The sequence below is a fragment of the Aquarana catesbeiana genome, linkage group LG06 (assembly GCF_042186555.1).
Source record: "Aquarana catesbeiana isolate 2022-GZ linkage group LG06, ASM4218655v1, whole genome shotgun sequence".
Classification (NCBI taxonomy): Eukaryota; Metazoa; Chordata; class Amphibia; order Anura; family Ranidae; genus Aquarana; species Aquarana catesbeiana.
The window spans coordinates 100,069,721-100,086,497 of record NC_133329.1 but is presented as its reverse complement, the minus strand read 5'-3'; the positions used below and the strand labels follow the sequence as shown (position 1 = coordinate 100,086,497).

Below are 16,777 nucleotides of genomic sequence, written 5' to 3'. Positions count from 1 at the left end.
GACTCCCTCTTGGAAAAAATTCCACATAGGCCAACCCCCCAACCTGCTATGGCTTCCATGGTTCTCGCAAGGAACCTAGAATCTTGGGTAGAAAAGCTGAAGAGCCACGTAGAGCCGGGCATATCACGTAAAGATCTTCCAGAGTCCTTCCCAATGATACGGAAGTACATGGCTGATGCCTCAGCCGAATCAGTTAAGATGTCAGCAAGGTCGTAGGCGCTGGTGAATTCAGCCAGACATGCTGTCTGGTTAAAAACTTGGTCTGTTGACACAGCCTCCAAGATTAAGCTATGTGGCCTACCTTTTTCAGATGATCTTCTTTTCAGTCCAGACCTGGAAACAGTCCTTGATAGGACAGCCGACAAGAAAAAGGCTTTCCCTTTCAAAAAGAAACAACCAATCAAAAATAATTTTCGTGCTGTTAAAAAGCCCGACAAAAGTAGGGATCAAGAACCGCTTGGTCTCCCAAAGAGGTAAGGGAAGAGGAGGAGCTCTCTCTAGACCTCCCCCAGACCAGCCCCCTAAAAACAAATGACGATCTTACCCCAGTAGGAGAAAGATTGTTTGCCTTTCGACTACAGTGGAACCAAACAACTTCAAGCCTGTTCGTGAAGAACGTCATCTCCCAGCGATATAGTCTGGAGTTTTCAGAGCCCCTTCCCCCAACAGATTTTATGTTACAACCCTTCCAAAGGATCAACAAAAAGCTTCCGCAATGATGAGCCTGCTACAGGATCTGATTCAACAGGAGGAGATTATCCAGGTCCCAAAATATCAGCAAGGCTGAGGCTTCTCTTCTCACATCATCTTGGTGAAAAAACCTTTGGGAAAGTATCGGTTGATTCTGAACTTAAAGATCCTAAAGAGATCGATCCGTTACAAACCTTTCCGGATAGACAAGATCCATTCAATAACAAAGATGCTGACTCCAGACTTTCATGGCATCCCTAGATTTAAGGGACGCCTATTTACATGTCCCGATAGCTCAAGCTTCCCAACGCTTTCTCCGCCTAGACTTCAACCTGGGGACTTCAGTTTGGCATCTCCAATTCAGAGCTCTGCCGTTTGGACTTTTCAGCCTCGCCTAGGATCTTTACAAAAATAATGGCGGAAGCCCTGGAGCCTCTGAAACTAAGGGATTTCGTTCATCCCATACCTGGAAGACCTGTTTTTCGCGGACTCCGAAGAACAAGTCTTGACAAATCTTCAGATGTCTTAGACTCACCTCAAGAATGTAGGGTGGCTCCTGAATCTAGAAAAATCAAATCTAGAACCAATGCAGGAGATGAGGTTTCTGCGCTATACGATAAACTTGGTGCTTCAAAGAGTTTTTCGGCCACAAGAGAAGATGGAGACGATCCAATCTGCGGTGAGACAGATTCAAACCAATCTCTCAATTTCAGTTCGATCAGCCATGGCAGTCTTAGGACTTCTCACAGCGTCGATCCCAGCTGTACAGTGGGCCAGATTTCATTCCAGACCTCTTCAGATGAATATCTTACAAAGATGGTCACACCATTAGTCGTTGGAGAAACAAATCAAACATACCTCAAATGTAAAACAGGCGCTCTGGTGGTGGAGGAATTCAACCAACCTGGCGAGAGGTCTCTCCTGGGTCTTTCCACTGGACAAGCGTCTAACAGACGCAAGTTCCTGGGGTTGGGGAGCCCACCTGGACGTCCAAACCTCTCAGGGGCTTGGTCCAAAGCGGAAGCCCGAAAGTCCTCAAATTGGTGGGAACTAAAGGCCATCTTTCTCGGTCTCCTAGCCTTTCAACAAGCAGTAAAGGGACAACATGTTCAGGTCCTTTCGGACAATATGACTGCAGTAGCTTATGTGCTGGAACAAGGAGTGGAGGACTCCTGGAACTAGCCAGTCAGCTACTTGCCTGGACAGAACAGAACGTGGCCTCTGTCAGTGGTCCACCTAAAAGGATCCAAGAATCTGCTTGCAGACCTAAGCAGAAGGAAAGTGGTGTAAGCCGAGTGGAGTCTGAAACAGTTTTCTTGATGACCTCCGAAGCGTGGGCACAGCCTCAAATAGATCTGTTTGCCAGCCAACAGAATGCAAAAGTACAGAAGTTCTTCTCACTCCACTGAAGGCTGTAGGCATAGATGCTCTCGCACACCCGTGGCATTACCAGCTGTGCTACACTTTTCCCCTGATACCACTGGTCCTAAGGATAATCGGGGAGGAAAATACCAATCTGATCCAGGTCACTCCTTTTTGGCCAAAAAGACCCTGGTTTGCGACACTACTAAACCTGGCCGCAAAACCTCCATGGAAGTTGCCGCCCAGGAAGGACCTGTTAGCGCAGGGGTCTGAATCATCCGGAAGCAGACCGGTTACATCTAACTGCTTGGTTTCTGAAGGAGACCTCCTAAAAGCCAAGGGACTGTCAGATAAATTAGTGAAGACCCTACTGTCTAGTAGAAAGGAGGTAACCCGGGCCATATACCTGAAGATTTGGAAAAAGTTCAATTCCTGGTGTATGTCTAAAGGCCTCCAGGTCAAAATTTTAGTGTCAGTCTTAGAATTTCTCCATGACGGAATCTAGAAGGGATTGGCAGCCAGCACCCTGAAAATCCAGGTGGTGGCTCTATTGTGTTTTTTTGGGGGGTTTTTTTGAGAATACTCTTTCCAGAGAGGTCTTAATTTCAAGATTTTTTTAGGGCACTTGCACGAAATAGCAGGTGTCCCTTAAAGTTTTTCCCAGTTGGGATTTGTCTGTTTTACAGGGTCTAACGGGAGCTCCGTTTTGAGCCCTTACAGGAAGCATTCTTGAAAAACGTCCTTTAAAACAAATTTTTTGGTAGCAATCACTTCGGCAACAGGTGTCGGCGAGCTTCAGGTCCTGGCAGTCACAGAACCCTTTCTAAAGGTTCTTTCAGACCAGGTGATCCTTCAAACAGATCCAGCTTTCCTGCCTAAGGTTTCTTTGACTTTTCACCATTCACAGGAAATAGTCTTGCCCACTTTCTCCTCCACTCCTGCCAACCCAGGAGAAGAAGCTTTCCACACATTGGATGTGAGGAGGTGCCTGTTACACTTTCTTACAGTCGCCAAGGAATTCAGAAAATCAAACGCTCTCTTAGTGATTTTCTCAGGCTCATGTAAAGGGGAGAAAGCTTCCAAAAGCACGCTGGACAGATGGCACAGATGGGCAATCAAGGAGACCTACAAAGCGAAGGGAGCAATACCCCCCTCAGGTATTGCTGCTCATTCTTTGAGATCACCGGCAGTTTCCTGGGCCGGTGCTACGCCTGAACAAATTTGCAAGGCTGCCACTTGGTCCAACTACTCAACATTTCTCCAACATTACAGTTTGGACTTACTGTCCGCCACAGATCAAGCCTTCGGCAGGAAGGTAATGCAAGTAGTAGTCCCACCCTAGGGTAAGTTTCTCGGTTGTCCTGAAAGGCGATTTTAAGGCTGTATGTGTTTCCTGGAAAATGGGCAGAGCTGCGCTCTCTCCAAGGTTGTCCTGAAAGGCTCTTAGAAATACTGTCACCGGTAAGTCTAAGTTTTTTTTTACCTTCATGCATATTCTATACATGAAGGTAGAAAAACTGTGGGCTGCTCCCCCCCACAGCCCCCCCTAATACCCACCTGAGCAATGTGCACGGAAGCCTTTGCTGTCCTAGGTCTCTCTCTCCCTATTGGTTGAGAGACTGTAGCAGGAGCCATTGGCTCCCCCTGCTGCCAATCACAGCCAATGTGGAGAGGGTGCAGCCTAGCCACGATTCTGTGTCTTATGGACACATAGCGGGGCTCGGGAGTGAGCATGCACCAGTGCCCCCATAGCAAGAGGCTTTTGGGGGCACTGGTCAAGGGGGATGAGCCAGGAGCGCCGGCAGGGGACCCGAGAAGTGGATCAGGGCTGCTCTGTGCAAAACCATTACACAGAGCAGGTAAGTATAACTAACATGTTTTTTTTTTTGTTTTTTTTGTTTTTTTTTTTTTTTTATAAACGCTTCCCTACTGGCCACAGTATATATATGTTGCCATAGGGAATCGATTGTACCGGTTCAGGCTACAACCATAATCCCGGTGTCATTTTTTTTAGAGCTGGTGATTCGTTTCTATGTAAAAATTCAGAGCGGCTGGGTAGCCACTGCAATACTTTTACAGGTGGCGGAAGGGGGTCCCATCCCCCTCCCACCGCCGCCTTTACCAGGTTCTCCTGAGGGATCGAGAGACCCAGTAATGATGCGGCCGGTGGCATCCATGTCTGGCCTCAGTAAGGAACTGAAGCTGTTCCTCCCACTGTGTGACTTCAGAACCGGAAGTGACGACTATTTCATCACTTCCCGTTCCAGCTCTTTGTTTACTTTGCGGCCAGTGAAGCAGCCAATCAGACCGTTCTGTGCCTGACCGGCTGCATTGGAGCCCATAGGAGAGATGGGGGTAGACCTCTGATCGCTCCATAAAGAGTACCTGTAATTGCTATTGCTGTTAAAGGGATGTTTACTATTCTTTTGACAGCAATAAAAGTGATGAAAAAAAAAAGAAACTGTAAAAAAAAAAATTTTTTTTTTTTCAAGGGCCCCGCCACCCCCGTGCTTAAACAGTGGCGAATGCACATGTCGGTCCTGCACGCCTATGTAAACAGTGATTGAACCACACGTGTGTTATCACCATGAACATCAGAGCGAGAGCAATAATTATAGCACCAGATCTCCTCTGTAAATCTAATAACCTGCGAAGGCCTGTAAGGCATCACCCATGGATAATTTAAAGTATTGTAGTTTGTCGCCATTCCATGAGTGTGTGTAATTTTAAAGAGTGACATGTTCAATATCTATTTACTCGGTGTAACATCTTTTACGTTTTTTGCACAAAAAGTGGTAGTTATATTGTGTTGTGTTCACTAAAATTCATTTGAGAAACTGCTGCGCAAATACCGTGTGACATAAAAATTGCAACACCCACCATTTTATTCTCTAGGGCCTTTGTTTAAAGTATATATGTTTGTGGGTTCTAAGTCATTTTCTAGCAAAAAAGATTTTTACATGTAGGTGTTAGAATTGGCCTGGTATTGAGGTGGTTAAACAAAAAAAAAATCTTTAGAATCACTTTAAGAATACGCTGGTGTTCAGCTATTAGAGAAATGTTTGGGAAGCTGCTGTAGGTATATGAATCCCTAGTAGCCTGCATTTTACATCTGCAGTAGTCTTCCCCCCCCCCCCCCCCCTCCCCCTTTCCTCCTTTCCTCCTTTCCTCCTTTCCTCCTTTCTCAAAGTAGGAAGGAGGAATCAACAGTAGCAGACGGTAAGTTTGTTTTCATACTAATGCTTCTGGTTCTTGTCTCCTAACAGGTGTGTTTTAGGGAACACTACTATCCTTGCCGAGTTTGCCAGTGAAGAGGAGATAAGTCGTTTCTTTGCACAAGGCCAGTCCATGACCCCTTCCCCTGGCTGGCAGTCCCTGGGCTCTGGTCACAACCGGCTAGGATCTTTGGATAGCCCTCATAGCATCTCAAACCGCGGAGATTTCAATCACTGGAACAGCCCAGGTGCTTCTGGCTCTAGCTCTGGAGACCTCCATGGCACTTCTCTCTGGGGCACCCCAAACTATTCCACAAGCCTGTGGGGCACCCCAGGCAACGAGGGCAGGAGTCTGGGCAGCCCGTCAGTCAGCGCTTTCCTCCCCATCGATCACTTAAATGGAGAGCCCATGTAGCCTAGTCACCCCATGACCTCAGATGATTGTTAATAATCAGCCTCCCCCTGGCTGGACTCTCGGTCGAAACTTCTGCAGGGCCTCCCTGCAGCCAGCTCTTCTGCACACTTCCCACTTTTTGTTTTTGTTTTTTGTTTTTTTGCCCAAAACATATCAGTTTTTAAATACTTGAATCATGCAGGCCAATATTATAATGTGAAATAGAGGAAAGAAAAAAAAAATCTATATTTACACTTCCACATTAGTGCTATTCATATTAGAACTACGTACAATGAGCTGTTCCTTCGTTTTTGAATTCCAGTTTATGTCCTTTCTCTGGGTTTGTACTTCCAAGCTGGCAACCCCATACCCCCGTCCCTATGTTTGCCTAGGTTGCACTGAAAGGTGCGTCAAACACTTATTTTACAGCTCAAGTGTAACTGTTTACTCTAGCGTGTACTTCAAAAAAACAAAAACAAAAAAAAAGTGATTTAATGCTTGTCATTTCTAAGATGCCTTGATATACCTACCTTATTGTGGTATTACATAGTTTTAACTGACTTCCATCTCCAGCGCGAAGCACGGTAATCCATTGCAGAGCAATGGCGCTCACCGGCGCTTTCATCGCTGCAAAAGGAGTCAAGTGAAACGACAGTTAAAACTTGCATTTTTAAATAAAGAAAAAGAATAAAGTATTGCACCAGGTTTTCATGACTAAACCTATTAGAATTTAGCTCTACGGTTTTAATAAAAAAAAATTATATATGTGATTAAAAAAAAAAAATAAAAAAAAAATTTAAAAAGCAACATAAAATAAAAAAAATAAAAAATAGTGGCCACAGCTGTGACATACACCCTACATGTGCCAGTAGGGGGCAGCACTTTCAGAGGCTTTGCATTTTGTTTAGAGGGGCCTTACCTGGAACCTCTTGTTTACAATGTTTTTTTGGGGTTTTTTCGTTAGTCTGCCTTTCCCGTTGGGAGGGTCTTGTTTTTTGGGGAGATGGGGGGGGGGGATTTTTGTTCCAAATAAATGTTTACTCTTCCATCGGTTTAAAAAAAAAAAAAAAAAAAAAAAAAAGCAAAAATTGTGCTGAGGATGCTTTTAACTCTCTGGGAGTCAACAGTGTTTAGTCATATTTTTTTTTTTTTTCCTTTTTGTGTGATGCTTAACTCTTAATCAAAATGGAGGGGAAAAAAAAGACTGGCTCTCAGGAATAATATGTATACTACGAAAGGTAACCCTTCCCTTCATCCCCAGTAAGATAAATCACTATATAATGCAACTTTTTTGTTTTGTTTTCCTGAAGAGCACTAACTGTGCTAATTCTCAAAGACTCTGCCAAAAAATCCCCCTTTAAAAGCTTTCTAAAGCCAAGTTTTGTCAGCTTTTTACTTTACATGCTGTGTCTTTTTAGCGAGTAGTCTTGAGATTTGCCGATATCGACCCAGTTGATTTTTTTTTTTTTTTTTAAGTGGCTCAATGTCTTTGCTTTTTGTGACAGTGTTTTATTCATGTTCTGCAATGTCTGTCTGTTTTTTTTCCTTAAGCTGATTATTTAGTAACTATGCACATTTATGCACATTGTAACCAAGTACTGGGCTGACTGATTGTGTGTTGTAAAAAGAAAAAAAAAAAAAAAGGAAAAAAAAGTGTTTAGAAGTGAATGATTGCAAATACTTAATAACAAAGGAACAAGTTACATTATTATTTTTTTGCCATAAATGGTATTCTGCTTGTTCAGTCAAAGAATTCAGAAACTGAACAAGGGTAAAATGTGTAAAATCTGACCTGTAATCCTTCCAATCGCACATTCTTGGGAGGAGCAGGAGTTACCAGCAATTTCTCTCCTGTCTTACTCCCCAAACCTCTTCTTTGTGGTTTTTTTTTTTTTTGTATTGTTTTGTTTTGTTTTTTGTTTTTTTCCTGCTCCCCATCTCCATGGGGAGTTAAAGCAACTACTGCTCCTGGTTTGTCCCCACATTGAAAGCCAGTAAACCCAAAGTAATAAAACATTTCAGTCAAAGCTGCAGTTAGATTTCCCCTGCAGCACCGCCGCTGGGGAACTCTTGTAGTAGAGACCATAGTCTTGGAAGAGAAGTTATACTTGATTGGCCTAGACTTCAATGTGTGTAGAGCATTGTATGAGAGGTTGTACTTGATTGGCCTAGACATCAGTCTGTAGAGCATTGTATTAGAAGCTATTGCACTTGATTGACCTAGACTTCAGTCTGTAGAGCAATTACATGAAGAGCTGCTGCACTTGATTAGCCTAGACTTCAGTCTGTAGGGCACTGTATAAGGAGCTTTTGTACTTGATTGGCCTAGACTTCCGTCTGTAATCTCCAGAATGGAAAAACAGTGAGTGAAAATTGTAGTAACCCATTACATTGGTGGTCAGTAGGCAGGAGATTAAAGTGATATTAAAGGCTTTTTTTTTAATCACAAACATGTTATTACCTGCTCTGTGTAATGGTTTTGTACAGAGCAACCCTGATCCTCCTCTTCTGGGTTTCCCCGTGGCGCTTTAGGCCCCTCCCTCTTGCTGAGTGCCCCCACAGCAAGCAGCTTCCTGTGGGGCACCTGAGCAGGCTTGCTTCCGAGCTACTGCACTGCTTGCCCATTCACACACAGCTGTGGCTCGGGCCCCGTCATCTCTCTCTGCCCCCCACTGGCTGTGGTTGACAGCAGTGGGAGCCATTGCTGCCTCGGCCAATGAGGAGTGAGAGTCCCCAGAGAGATGTGGCTGTTGTGCACAACACTGGATAGAGATGGGGTTCAGGTAAGTATTTGGGGGCTCCTGCACACATCAGTTTGTTTACCTTTGTGCATAGAATGCATCAAGTTAAAAAAAAAACCTTGAGCCTTTACAACCACTTTAATCTGCCACAGCTTTTTTTTTTTTTTTTTTTTTTTCCTCAAGGAACCCCTAGCAGGCACTTTCTATTGAACCCTGGCTAAGAGGCTTCTGTAGAGCATGGTATGGGAAATTCTAATTTATTGGCCTAGACATAAGTCTGCAGAGCTCTGTATAAGAAGCTTGTAGTGCTTGATTTGCCCTAGATTTCATTCTGTATAGCATTATATGAGAAGTTCTTTGATTGGCCTTGTCATTGGTCTGAAGAGCACAATATAAAAAACACATAAATAGCGATTTTTGCTTTGACTTTGACAGTGGGAAGTTCCATGAAGCTGAAGGAATTCCGGTTAAACAATAGGGGCTGGTATTGCTGATCTCTCCTGGAAGTGTTTATCCCCTGACTGCCATGCTGGTCCAATGGCTTTAATACTTTGAAGCACTGACATGGAACAAGCATGCAGATCACCAACGTGGGCAGTAGTGTGACTTACTAATCTGCATGTTAGTTTCGCAAGGTACTGAAGCCAGTACAGCTATCCAGCTAATGCTTTTAGGAGGTTCGCTTTGGCACCCAGTAGTTTTTGTCTCCAGTATAGGTGTCTTTTTTTTTTTTAAATCGGAAATTCCTTTTTTAATTGTGTTAAAAGAGCTACAAGTAGGTCCCAGGTTTGTCTGTAAAAGGTTTATTCAGAACCCAATTGTAATAACCTTTCCTGTACTGCTGTGCTGCAGTAAGCCATTTCAGGCTGAGGAAAGGCTGACTGATTTCTTTTCAAGAGCTGCTAATGAGATGTATGTAGGAAAGCAGATGCCCTCAGGTTTATAGTGTTAACCCAAATATATTTTATACAGATAGGATCCTGGAGCCTTTACTTGCATACTTGTATAAATGCCTTGAGTGGCTTGTTTCATTCCAGTTTTTGTAACTTAGACTAGACATGCATGGCTAGATTTCTCTTGTTTAGCCCATGGGTTGTAGCGGAGCAAATTGATTCCTTCATCCACACGAAGCATGGATGGAGCACTTCCGGCTATTGTATTCAAGCAGCCGCAGCACCCACTGTTACTTGAGTACCTGAGTAGTGACTGCATGTGATAGGATGCAGTAACTGCTCCACAATTTCTATATGTCTCCTTCAGTTTTTGACTTAAAGTTTGTTGAGCTGGGTGATGTCATTTAGGACCACCCACAGCTTGAATTTCAGGTGACTCAGCAGGAATTGGCCAGCGTTCGAGCTGTGTATGGCCAGCTTAAAATGGTTGTAAACCCTCACATATCCCCAGTGAAGTGAACAGCCTCAGATAATACAGAGATTAAACCTTCTACATAGGTTCTACTTTATCTGTAGTCGTCTCCCCTCTACACCCCTTCAGAAGTGCAGGTCGTGTTAAAAAAAATCTTTATCTGTCAGCAGCAAAGAGGAGGGGGCAGAGAGACTGCAGTTAATGTGTGTTGTGTTACTGTGTTGTAAATAGACCAGCTCCATTCTGAGCTCCCCCGACACAAATTGTTCTCGTGTCCAGAAAACAGAGGAATGAAGCACCAGAGAGAGACGACACTTAGAGCTTTGGGGAGAAATAAGTAAACACTGCACATATGTGCTTAGTTCAAATTCAATGACTCAGGTTTACAACCACTTTTTAAGGTTTGTGTTGGTTTAGTGTTATCTTTTGCTGTATGAGACTGTGATATTGAGGAGATAAGTGTATACAGTAAATTCCCATCTGTTTTTCTCTTTATATCAGGTGTGATCCTTTCTATGGGACAACACAAGCCAAGATGGCCATACACAGGGTAGTCTGATTGCTGGGAGCGCTCAGAGCCTCCAGTGAGCTTCTTTGCACGGATATAATTGATGCATGTCAGATGATTAACATTTTAGTAACGACTTGGTAATTTGAAGGGATAAGTCTTTTCTATTTTTTGGGGGCTTTATCAGCACAGATGAATAGAATATTAGAGGAAACCATTTTTGTCTTGCTGGTAGTGGTCTCCTGCAATATTATAGTAGAGTCATATGTGCTTCAGGTATGGAGGACTGAAGACCTTTCTTGAAGTAGTGCATATACAGTGCCTATTCAGTACACTGGTTTACACTCAGTGGATTCAGCCATATTGTCCAAAGCAACAACATATCATCTGAGAATGCAATATGTAGTCATTGCTGATGTCCCTTCTACCCTGCAAAATTGTATTAAACTTGTAGATTATGTCTTATCTCCACTGTGTGCTCATGATGTTTACAGGAATAAACCTAAAATACAAACTGCCTTATATTTACAAGTTGAAAACTTTCTGAAATTGGTGTATATTGTCCCATAGCTTTGGTTCATTCAGAACATGGAACAGTATTGAACTGCAGTAATCCCCCCAACAACTAATCAGATTTCAGTTTACCGAAGTACTCTCCATGAAAATGATTACTGGTTGGCAGTTACTGTACTCTGCACATTGCTGTTTATATTTCTGGATACGGCATTCTGCCCGTCAGTGCAATCTCTTCCGAATCTCTTGTTTGTGGATAACTTATGGTCTTTTGTGTGAGTCAGATTGTAGTTTAGGTTTATTAGAAGTGCCGGTCATCCATCTGTCAGGGTTTTGCTCTGATTATTAGGTCAGGTTAAAGGACAGCTGCGACCTAATGCTGCGGTGGAGGGTGGGCAAAGTACTTGATTCTTCCAGTGATGAAGGTTTAGTGTATTTTGAAAGTATACAATTTAGGGCTTTTTGTGTGCCTCCATACCATTTGTCTGCTCTCTTGGATGCATTTGCTTCATAAGTTGTTAGAGGGCCAGAATTAGCTGTGCCCAAAAAAATAGCAATCAAAAGCCATTGGGTACAGGTGAAAAAGGTCGCCAGTATTGCCTATGTTCTCCCTGCAGCTGATCCATCCCCCAATACTAACCTACCATGTCTTCTTAAGCACTGTTTCTCTGTGGAGATGGCCATGTTGGTAGAGGCAGGGCTTTGCATCCCTGTCAGAGCCTTCAGCAAGAAGAACCAGTTTACAGCACAGTAGTGACATCAACCAAACTTCATCTAAGCCTTCAGAGGCAGCAGTGCCTTAGATCTACCCTGTAAGGCATACAGCTCTAAGTCTGTAGGCATCCTCTCGTACCAAGAAGCACCACCGATATTGTTCAGGTAGAACTCAAAGTGAAAGGTGTTTTTTTTCAGGTTACTGCTTAGGTACGCGTATTAATTCTAGATGTTCCCAATACTATACCAAATAATTTTAAGCCCCCGTTCACACCGGTGCGATTTTACAGTTCCAAATCGCATGACAAATCGCACCGATTGTCGGCAATGGAATGATTCGAATTGCCACCACTCCTGCACTACCTTTTGCCGATTTTTATTGCGACTTGCATAGACTTCTATCATATGATGTCAAAAGCCGCAATTTAATCTGCAGTGCAAATTGCACTGATGTGCGGCTTTGAAGTTGCGTTGACGTGGTGTGATTTCATAGCGGCACTGGTGTGAACAGGGGGCTAAGTCCAGGTCCAATGTAAGGGCCAACGAATCAGAGCAGTGTGATTCCAGGTGAATTCCACTTGCATTTGAGATGCTTCTGATGTACATACAGTTCATTGACCTGCAGTTGTATTCCCTCTGATTTTAATTTTATGTAAGCTGCATCAACTTCCTGCAAGCTGTTGTCACCTTTCCATTAACTTGTATAGCTAGAGAAGTAGTTCTAAAACCCATCACCGCAGAACATGCCCTAAATTTTTCAGAATCGGCATCCTAGAACTTTTTTATTTATATGCAACAGCAAGCTCTTTGCAATATTCCTATGCAGAGTTGTGGAGCTAAACTAGTAGATGGGACCTTGCCTAACTTCTTTCAGAAATGCCAGAAAACCGTCATCACTGGGAGCAGGGCAGAGCCTGCCTTCCTTGGCCAGCTCCTCTACAGCTCTAAAGACGCTCTTCACAAACTCTTCAGTTGAAGTTCTTCTTTTGTAAATATAGTTTGACAAATGACATGGTACGGAAGACCCGTGAGACAGATTTTTGTAAATGTATTCGCTAGTTCTGTTATGCCTGTGCATTCTGTGGAAATGTCTGTTCTGGGCTAACGCTTCAAAGTGTTGTATAAGCCAGGCTACCTGTCTGCCAATGTGTTTTGGCAAATTGTAATACCTGTAACTTCGCTTCTATGCAAACAGTTAATTGTTATAGGGAAATTATAACCTGTTTTCAATGAGAACATATGTTTAGTTATGTGAAGTTTACTTGAAAGTCTCATTTGATGCGACTTTCAAATTTTTGCTTGTTTTGTGTTTTCATTTCTTTGATTGTATTTGATATACTGAGTTCTAGTTTCTTCCTAGCGTCCTCAGAGTAGTGCAAGAGGATCTTTACTATATAATGTGAGACAAAACCAATTGCAGGACAAGCCACCTAGAGATTGTATTGTTAAATGAGTTGTGTCTGAGCTGAGCCATTGATGTGAGAGAGCCAAATAATCACAATCTGCTAAGCAGGGAGTACAGCACACATATGGAACAATCCATTGTGTCCCCTACCAATTAGATGTATCATTCCAACGTATACAGTAAATATATATACACACACTGATATTATTATTTATGCATAATTATATTTGTATGTATGTCCAGCTAAAACTTTTTTTTGTTTTGATGAGCGTGATGAAGGTTTATTTATTACAGGCATTTATATAGCGCCAATATTGTATGCAGCACTTTACATAATCATTTACATCAGTCCCTTCCTTCAAGGAGCTTACAGCCTATGTTCCCTATTACATAATCATATGTACATGTATATATAATTTACTTGGGTACATTTGGACAGGATCTAATTATCGTGCGGGATTGTATTCTGAGCGTGGGAGGAATATTTGGCTGGCATTTGGCCAGACCCCAGTTGCTGCAAGGCAGAAGTGCTAACCACTAAGCCCTAAGCCAATGTGCTGCCCCTGAGTTACCCTTATTGTTATTTTTTTACTTTGCCTTTAGTAAAGTGGGGGGCAGGGCTGGAAACCCTATCATACATTTTATTGCTTGGTGTGCAGGAAGTAAAGCGCCTAGTCAGGAAAAATTATTACACTTAGTCTTTAGTAACAAGCCAACACGTTTTGGGGTTCTGAAGGTCCTCCATCAGGGCTTAGAAAGTGCTGAAGAGAGCGTTCTGAACTAAAGCAAACAGAATAATCCCAAAGTATAAACTGGGTATTCACAAAAAGCCTGCTGTATTCACTGGTTTGGCAGACTTTTATTGCAGGCTTTGTCCCTTGTACTGATTCTACCAAACTCCCTGCCTAAAAAAAACCTCTCAGAGAAGGTGAGGAGAATCCCTAACAATGCCCCCACATAGCAATTGAACCCAACAAGGGTGCTCACCCTTTCCCACACAAAACTAATGGAAAAAAAAGTTTTGGCCTGGACACACACTTAAAATAAAGTAGACCGTATACTGTCTCGCTACTGTTTACCAAAATAACTTGTGATAGAGCGCACTGAATGCTTTACCTGCCTGTTACATGCATAGCAGAACAACATGGATAATAGTGTTTACAAACCTCATCTCACCGCCCTGCCTTACAGTTTTACATTTGTCAAAAATCCTGAGCAAAGCAGGAAGGTTCTCTTTGATTTGATGCCACTTGGTTTTTTTTTGTGTAATTTGAGGCGTAGCGGCCTAGGCTAATGTTCAGGAATACCAGGCCTTACTTGTGTGCCAGGAACTAGCAATGTCACTGGCATCCCAAGGAAATCTCCAGATCCTAATGAGGGGATGAGGCCGGGTTCCAGTTTAGTTGACAAAATGGCTAAAAGGGACACTTTAAATGCAGGCTCTGTGGGGACAACAGGAGCACAATTACCCGTGGGTTCCCACAATTTATATTTGGGGCAGCCAAGCCAGTATATATATGTATTATTTTTTTTTCTTTGTGTATATATCCTAGCAAATGAATCTAACAAAAGGTGCATTAATGTCTCTAGCAGTCCCAAGCTTCTTCCCAAAAACTGGTGGAGCCTCAATCTAGATTGGAGGAGCCCACGTTTCTAGTTACACACATTGCCATTGACTCATTGCCTTGATTCTGATTTTGTGTCGAACGATACAAATCAACTTGTGGCTTTTAACTGTTTACAAATAGAAATGATTGTACATTTTACAATTTTTTTTTCTTTTTTGATTGATGAAGTTTAAGAGATTAATGAATCATGTGTTTTTTTTCGCTGCTTAGCCTTTAAATAGTTGGTTTGTTTTACTTTTTTTTTTTTTTTTCTCGTGACTTATTTGGAAGCTGTTTTTTAATCTTCTTTTTATTGCAGTCTAAAAAAAATATAAACCTTAGATGATTGGACTGTATTTAGTGGTGTGACATGTGTTGAATAATCAGAAGAGAAGTGTAATATTGTATGAGACAAAGAAAAAAAAATAAAAAAAAAAACACTTCAGCGTTGGTTCCTGGTATAGAAACAATATAGCCTTAGCTTATCTGGGAAAATATTAAAGAGAGCCTGTCAGTTGCACACAGCACGGCAAGCCTTTTTGTGTGCCCGGTCACTTATACCACTGCCTCAGCAATGTTACTAGGTTTCAGTGAGCTCGAAGGCTATCTATATGGTCCACAGAGGGGCGTTAGAGAATTCAAGAGGGCAAATAGTCAAATGGACTAATTGCCTTCAAAGCTAGTCTTCTCACCTACCTGCCCCGACTGGGCCATCACATCCAAGCCAGTTTTAAGGCCAGCTCCAGAGAACCAATGAGGGAGAATAGTCAAGGGGACAAAATGGCCACCTTGTGCTATGTGCAACTCGCAGCATAGAGGAGTCTGCCAGAACATTTTTCTAACTGTACTATCCTGCACTAAAACTTGTAACTTGAAAAATATATACAGGACACAGCCGCTTGGATTTTACATTTGATATTAACACTTGAGTACTCTTACGGCCTTTTATACCTCAGTTAATGAACAACCCAGCAGTGACTAAAATAGCATTTTCTTTTTTTTTTTTTTTTTTTTAATTTAGTACATGATGTCCTGCTTTTTCCCTGGTGCTCTTACTAGCACAAATGGTGTTTTTGTATTGTTGTAGCTAGGCAAATTGGTCTAACGATCTGCCAATTGGGTGCGCTGTGATCCTTGTAATGGTAGTCATTTCAAAGTCAGCCTTCTGTATTTCAATAAAGAAAAAAACACTTTATCTGTAACTTATTACAATACAGTACTGTAGTGAACGCTGGCCCCTGACTTATTACTGAATGAGGGAGGAGCTTCTGCTTGGTATTATTATACTGTGCATCGCAGGGCCTTCCCCCAGCGATAAAAGGACTAACGGTGTGAGCGGGAGACCTATAATAAGTTGTGTGTGTATAAGGTCTCTCTCATGCTTTTGTGGGGCTTAATTAAAAATAAGCAACAAAATAATAAAAAAAAAATAACAAAAAAAAAAAAAACCAAAGCTAGCTTTGTGACACTTCCCAGGTGAAGGTATAAAGTATCTCAATGTTTAGCTGCCCTCCAAACACTTGAATGGAGCGTTTCTTTTTACAGCATCTTATTGTATTGTTCAAATGCTTGAATGCTTCCTGTTTTTATTTTTCGTTTTATGAAGCTTGTTATGTAATAAAGTATGGTTGCTCTTAACTACTGTTGCCGTGTCATTTTTGCGTTGGTGGTTTTAAATTTTTTTTTTTTTATATATATAAATAGATACATAATTAACGTTTATATTTATTCATACTTATGTGTGAAAAAAGGGGGGAAATGCTGCGCTAAACCAAATCAAAGTGAAATAAAAATAGCAGCTGACACTCAAAGTCCAAGTCAAGATCCCAAAAAATTGTGCAGCGCTAAAAAGCTGTGACCTAGGAGACAGCCAAAAACTCAACCTCAGTGTGCTGAGATTGATGTGTAGTGACTCAAAACAACCTACAAACAAAATATTTGTGTAAGGGATAAGATCATACACACAAGTACGTGTGAAATGAATAGTATAACACAAAACTAAAACACGAAAAAAAAACCTTAAGTGTCAATGTCCACACGGGGATATATATATATATATATATATATATATATATATATATATATATATATATATATATATATATATATATATATATATATATATATATATATATAATATGGAAAAGTTATTTCTCCTCAATCTCCAACTGAAGTCGAAACACATAATCAGAATGGACCACCGGATATGCCCCAGTGGAAGACTTTTTAGTCAAACGCGTCAGACCAGCACCTCCTACTTCCC

The 16,777-nt window shown here is 41.9% G+C and overlaps 1 protein-coding gene across 5 annotated transcripts in view; it reads left to right on the top strand.

The window, feature by feature from the left end:
* Positions 1-16,152, top strand: part of TNRC6A (trinucleotide repeat containing adaptor 6A) — a 168,680-nt gene extending 152,528 nt beyond the window's left edge. For all 5 annotated transcript variants that reach the window (XM_073636519.1, XM_073636521.1, XM_073636522.1 and 2 more), the window contains one exon: positions 5,319-16,152. In XM_073636519.1, the coding sequence (XP_073492620.1) occupies positions 5,319-5,682 (364 nt within the window). In that variant the 3' untranslated portion in view covers positions 5,683-16,152. The remainder of the gene's footprint in view (positions 1-5,318) is intronic.
* Positions 16,153-16,777: the final 625 nt, after the last annotated feature.